We start from the raw sequence: 6,934 nt of genomic DNA on the forward strand, positions 1-6,934 counted from the left end.
TATATATATATATATATATATATATATATATATATATATATATAGAGGAGCACGAGGGACAGCAGGTTATGTCGGATGTGCTATTGATGATAACAGGAAGGTATTTCGAAAGGTCAATCAAGACGTAATTCTTTCTCAACAAAACATCGTACCTGATGTTCCGGTTGCTTGTGCGATTTCCTGGCGTAGACTTTCAGGACTCTGCAGTTACACGCGACGGAGAGAGCTACCGCCGATCCCTATGCAATAATAATAATAATAATAATAATAATAAAATTGTTGTGTATGATAAGATAACGAGTTGTATCATCGAACTATGAACCAAAGAAACATAATCTACTTAACATATTATGAGAAAAGAAACAGTGCGACCCAACTGTATGATGAAAAATGAAAATTATCCTAAATTCTCGACACTGTGAATAAAGAAAGAGAGGTAAAAGACAAGTGATAAAAAAATAGAAATATACGAAGTAAAAAAGATAAGAACTTGAAAATATACTTAACAGTACATTGAAAAAAAATATTTGCAAATTTATTCGTAACGTAAAGTTTATATTTGTTTCTCAGTATATGATTGAATTATTACCTAAAGGAAATTATTAGAAAAGAATGCTCGAGAGACTAGCATTTCGAGAGATCACAAACGTCCTTTACGATCGCCATTGCAGGGACAAGAAGAAAGGAAGGCCGGTGGTGAGGAAACAAAAGCTTCTAAAAGGAAAAGCGAGCACAGCAGAGCAGGCGAGATGTACGATTGGACGTAGGTAAAACGAGGAGAAGTCGACACATCTTTCGCCACTTCGAGATTCGTCGATCGCGAAAAGCTCTCGCTGCTGAAGAATACTCGACTCGACTCAGCAAAGTTGCGTCCGCGGAAAGAAAGATAGAGAGATATACTCCCTCTATATACGCTAACAGAGAGAGGCATGCTGAAAAGCCGTTTACGCTTGATGCAAGATCGAACATCAGGGATGGAAAGTTCCTGAGAAACTTTCCGTAAGAGCGCAGGAGATTCCGCGAATTCCTGCGTTCGCCCTCTCGCCTCTTTATGCGCGACGCGCCGCGACACCGAGCGTCATCGAGAACCTCTCTATGTTGAAATGAAGTCGACGTAAGGAACGAGACTACCCAAGCAATTACAGAAGGCACGGCAATTAAAATGCTCGAATTTATGGCACGTTAAATTCCTAATTTAATTACATATGAAATATGGATGTGTACATTGTGCCAACAAGAATAGTTTCAATAACGGTGAAAATAATGGCCTAAGTAATGGTTCCAATAATGTTAAATAATGGTTTCAGTAATGTAGTCCCAATAATGGCCCGAGCAATGCTCCGAATATTAACCCAAACAGTGTTATGCATAAAATGGCTGAAATAATAACCACGGCAATGAGCCGGAAAGTGCATGTAGCAATTGATGCAGTTTGAGCGAATCAGACGTCACGAAACGCGACGTGACTCGCGCAATAAATTGACCATGCGTTTCCTCGTCTTTCAACGTCCGTTTCTAACGTTCGCTCGTATATTCGCGCCATAATCCGCCGGAATTGCGGATGGAGATACGAGGGCCGTAAGGTACGTCGTTAGGAAGGAGAACGGACCGGGGGGAGGCAAAGAAATGGCGGCTCGGACGCGGATCATCCGCCTTCAAGATTCCCCCAAGCAACGCGTGGAGGTTTTTGCAACGCGTATCTCTTCTACCACATACCTGAAGCGAATGACCCGTGCAGAAAACCGCCCAGAGGAAGGGAATCTTCAGGACCCTGGACGCCACCCCGCAGCCGGCGACCACAGCGACGATCAGACTGATTTTCAGGAAGAGCATCAATTGCAGCGCCCTTCTCCTCTTCATCTTCTCTCGCTGCTTTATCTCCAGCTGCATGCTGCATGTGTACCTGCGTGCGCGACCGCGACATCATATGACGTAATTCGTGACCGAGAAAGGGGATCGCGAAACTTTCGCGAGCGGCGGCACGGAAAAGCAAAGTTTGGAATTGCGAGGATGAAAACATACGACCAACGTATCTTGCAGGATTTGGGATAATAAATTACTTGTAATATCCGGAAATTTGGAGAACGCATAAAATCGCGCGCCAGGATCTCTCGATTTGATATTAAAGTATCATCATTCGTTAGACATCGCCGTCAAGTCACGCGATGGCAATGTATCCAGTTAAGTCTTGATACATCGCTATTTCGATGCGAAATCCCCTCTTATATCTGTTTAGCGTATTTGATTGCGAAATTAATGGCGGACGGTAATCGAAGAGTGACTATACCTCGACACGATCGCAGCCTTGACGAGGTAGTAGGCGGAAGTCAATAGAAGCAGGGTGACCGGCAAGCCATACGCATAAACTGTCGCCCTGACTCCGAGAAACCTGGAAATAATGGCAGACTTGCACTTAATCTCACCATCGCCATTAACTTTACTGTCAGTAAATAGGAAAAGGGTCTGTAAGAGGCCATACACAGATGTAATAGTATAATATAAAATCAGGTAAGAATTATATTTTTTACGTTAATATATTTTTTCAAGAATTCTTGAAACTGAAAACTATTGCAGTAATTTTCAGATAACACATTACCTTTTTAACTTTACACTATTACACTTGTGTACAGACTGTTATGAGCCCTTGTTCTCTTTACTGATATTCAATACTGTATTCGCAAAATTTTGTCTTTCTAATTATCAATTTTACTGTTATACATGCATTTTTATTTTTTATTTATATCAACATTCGCTAAATGAAATGACCGGAGAATGTCGCGGCTGGAAAATATTCTGCGCGCGTGAACATTGAATTCGACGTTGCATCTCGAATGAAATGTGAGAAATGCAGAAGGAGGCGCGCGAAAATATTTATTAGCTTCCGTTTGTTAAGTCTCGCCGATAAATCGCACGTGCGAGTACGCGCGAGGAATACTCAAAATCCCGTCGTCGTGTCGTCTGCTCTTTCCCGAGGAGGGGGTGGAGAACAGATTGGGTCAAAGAGAGCGGGCGTCTCGCAAAACTCGCGATTTTATCGAAGAACACTCGCGCGATATCGAGGACCCATTTTCGGCGTTCGCCTACTTCGCAGCGTGTTGGCAGCTCGATTTTTATGCACGCCCGTGCGAAATATTCCTCGCCGTTTATTTCCCCAGATTGCATCTCGGATATTCGGCCAGCCTTCAGCGAGACCGTGAAGAGAACGAAAATCCCTCGTCTCTCGGCGGTGTTACTGAAGTGAAAAAGTCGTGAGAGAAACAATCGGAGTGAAGTCGATGCGATTGTTGCTAACGCGATACTATGTTTAAAAAACTGTATAATTATTGCAGAGAATACACAGAACGGAAGAGACCTGGAAGTTGCGCAGCTTGAGGAATTTTCAATTTTCTTCGCTTCCCACGAATTGCGAAAACTCATTGCAGATTCGCGAAAGAGATGTGACTGAGAATAATCGAGAATGTTCAGCGATTTTGCGCGACAATATCACAAATGGACAGTAAGGGGAAAAAGGTTTGGTTATCATCTTCCGCGGTCTCACGAAGAAGAACATCGCGAGATAGATATGGGAGACATACAATAATACACGATGTACATCTTCTTATCGAATAGCTCGCTTTGAAAAGTGGCACGAGTGTCGTTCGGGGTTCGGTATTCCGGTTTCAAGAAAATCTGATTCAACGAAAATTGGTTGTTCCGCAGGATTCCATCGTGGGTAGTAGAGAAGGAGGAGAAGGAAGAGAAGCTGGAGGATGGAGACAAAAAAGAAAGGGAACACGGCGAACGTGAACAGAGTCTCGAAATAAATAAATGATCTGCAGTGTATACACAGACGCGACATTCTTCGAAGGACCGAGCGCGCGCGCGCGCGCGCTTCCGCCTCGCCGTCCAATATCCCGACGAGTTCGAGCGTGGAAAAAGGACTTCAGTTTCCGGTTGGATCCTTTGCGGCTTGGAAAACCCCATCGTCGTGCTACCGTGGCTTTCGATCCCACGCATCCCGGGGAAGCTTGAGGAACAAAGTGGGTCGCACTGGGACGCGAGTGGGACGGAATGCACGCGTTAAGGAGAGGAGGGAGGGAGAGTGGGTGGGAGAGGGAGAAAGAAAGAGGGGAAGAGAGAGAGCTGAGTCACTCTGTTAACTCGCGCGAGAGGTTCTCGCAGAGAGCTTTCGCGAGGAAACGTAAATGTCAGTAATTCCCTCCGTGCGGTGTGTTTCATTCGACCGACGACGGAGATAAACGTTTCCCCCGGTGTATCGCGAATAAATAAAATGGATGGACATTGATCGGCATGCGCGCAGCTTTACTTGCGTTACTGTCGGTATCCTCCATCATGATATATATCGAGTCTCAAGCAAAAATTTCGATTCGAAAACAAATTATACATAGAGACTTCAGATTAGAGAAGGTTATCTGATCACAATATTTATTGAAATATTTGTTGTTACAATTAATTCCTTACACATATTTTTCTAATATAAAAGGCAACAGAGATATTTTAGAATCGAACGTTAGATGACTTAGTTTGTACATGGGGATGTAATACTAATTGAACATTAGGTAAGAACTATGGCTTGTATAAATTGGCATATAAATACAATAATTTTTAATGCAATATTTATTTAATTTGAATTCATGTGAATTTTTTTTCTAACTATAGAAAATCTGGTTGTAGCAACGATAACATTTTCTCAGTATGTATCTTCATCATAGAAGCCATCCATTACCCCGTACTGTTACTTAAAAATCCATTACTTAAAAGTCGAACCGAACTTTTTCATGAAATATTTCTTTGTTATAATACGTTTTAAATAGTGATAATAAAAACTCACCAGCAATTGAAGGGCGTGAGCTCGACGACGTTCCAGAAATCGTGGCCCTCGCGACTCTGCAGGAAAGTCGCCAAGCCGAGGGTGATCAGCGGCGCACCCCAAGCGAACAGACTGTACTTCAAGTACGTTGGCGGGTCGTCGCGACGCGGTATCGATGCCACGGTGGCGTACAGGTGATGGCACATCGCCGCCAACCAACAGAGCACTGATACTCGCAGATATTGCAGGCTCAGGCCGAGCGAGATGCAGAGCTCCGAGTCCTGCAAACCGAATGGGCGCATTCAGTAGAAAAAGCGCTCAGTGAACAATCAACGATTATTGGTTCTTGCTATTAGATCCCTAAATCTAGACCAATTACATTGACAAATTACTCAACTGTTGTGCAACTGTTGAGTCTGCTGAATGCAGCCAATGACAAATATTGCATCCACTTTTTATAAATGTTATATTTTATGGATATTATATCCGATATTTAACATCCGCTAGAACTGTTTGTTTCAATCCGCTGAAATAAAAATCGGATTCTGCATTCCAAAAATGGTTTTGTAGTCACATAACGAAAATTATCTGAATTTGAGAAATTATTTAAGATGAATAAACGACTAGCAAACATTGCAACATCGCCACGTCGTATGTGACGTGAACGGAGACATTCGAGGCATTCGACGTCCCGTAATAACCCGAAGGAAAATTCGCGTTTAGACGAAATAAAAAAGAGGCTCTTTCGAAATTGAGCGAGGCAGATTTTTAGGCTCGATATTTTTAGTTTTAACGGGTGAATTATTCGCGCGCATCGGTAATAATGGCGAGTCGGTATTAAATTACGCGCGGGGCAAGATACTTCTCTAGTCTTTCTCGTTCGATTTATGGTCCACGGTGGGCTATGAATTGCGCTCGCCAAACAAGCCACGTCAGACGATATTTTGCAGGGCGGATAAACGTCATCGTCAATTTGCTCCATGATAAAGAGCGAATGGGAGTAATTCGCGATGGTGGCCTAAACGTACGGTCGTTGATATCGTGGACACGCCGGCCGGCGTATTGTTCACGCCGCAAATTCCACAATACCCGCTGATATTCCCATCGTATATCTATTTCGCGATGCAACATCACGATGTGATCGATCATGCAGACGTTAACCAACGCGCGGCGTTGTCAATTCGCTAATTTATGAAATAGCGTTATTGGGCGTGTATATAGCGTGCGGCGCGTTAATATTATGCAGCGATGAAAGCCCTTAAATCGGGATGTCGGGAACCTCTGTCGGGCTAATCGGCAAAACAATTTGCCGCAGTTACTGCACTGTACACCGCGGGATACACTATAATGAACTCCCGTCAGTACACCGCGAGATCGGCTCAACATCGTTGTAATTCGAAATAATAGCTGGGATGTTATCGCGAGCCATTCGAGAGTGTCCCGTAACTGTAATTACAATTCTGCAATAATTCAGATCGAAATTCCGCGGCGAATCGAGAGGAAAAGAATTGTAAATTTTGCATTTCTAGTTTATTTCACATCCTGATAAACGCGCGAGTCTATATGGATATGTGTGTGTTTAGTCGAGGTGCGCGCTCGCCTTTGAGAAATAAACTATGCGACAAACGATTATGTCCACGATGTAACGTTGGCAGAGAAGCGGTTGCTAGCTTTCTGTTCTCTTGTAACCGATATCGCGAGACTGCATGCGAGTACTTTTCGCTCGCCGGTGCACAGTCGCAACAATCGTGGAGCGTGCTTTCGCGCATCGAAACGGAAGCGGAAATAAATTGGAGAGTGCACGCGACTGCCTTTCTGGAATTCGCGGGCACGGCGCACCGGGACAAAGGGCTAGTCTGCGAGAGGCGAAATTGCATCGAGCGAACGATTCACGTCAGAGGACAAATTTTATATGGACGTCTTCAAACGATGTCCCCTTTGCGTGCAATTCTTGCGCACCATTAACCCCTCTCTACAGGAAGCGGCTTCATTTTCACCTTATGCGAGAGTCAGATTCAGAATGACAAATGACTCGATTTTTCAATGGCACGTGCACAATCGACGACAGCACGAGCGCGCTGACAAGCCTAATAGACCATAGTTACAGTATGTTTGATAAGAGCG

General features: G+C 43.8%; 1 protein-coding gene across 4 annotated transcripts in view; it reads right to left on the reverse strand.

Moving 5' to 3' along the window:
* LOC116842303 (cadherin EGF LAG seven-pass G-type receptor 1-like) overlaps positions 1-6,934 on the reverse strand; it is an 86,209-nt gene that overhangs the window by 1,857 nt on the left and 77,418 nt on the right. For 3 of the 4 annotated variants that reach the window (XM_032811311.1, XM_032811310.1, XM_032811309.1), the window contains exons 5-8: positions 4,832-5,091; positions 2,288-2,389; positions 1,717-1,903; positions 153-239 (exon numbers count right to left, since the gene is read on the reverse strand). In XM_032811311.1, the coding sequence (XP_032667202.1) occupies positions 153-239; positions 1,717-1,903; positions 2,288-2,389; positions 4,832-5,091 (636 nt within the window). Of the gene's footprint in view, positions 1-152; positions 240-299; positions 417-1,716; positions 1,904-2,287; positions 2,390-4,831; positions 5,092-6,934 lie in introns of those variants that run through there. The other variant, XM_032811312.1, reaches the window with a different exon arrangement.

The sequence above is a fragment of the Odontomachus brunneus genome, unplaced genomic scaffold (assembly GCF_010583005.1).
Source record: "Odontomachus brunneus isolate Ranch 3 - 2012 unplaced genomic scaffold, Obru_v1 Obru_scaffold_024, whole genome shotgun sequence".
NCBI classification, from domain to species: domain Eukaryota; kingdom Metazoa; phylum Arthropoda; class Insecta; order Hymenoptera; family Formicidae; genus Odontomachus; species Odontomachus brunneus.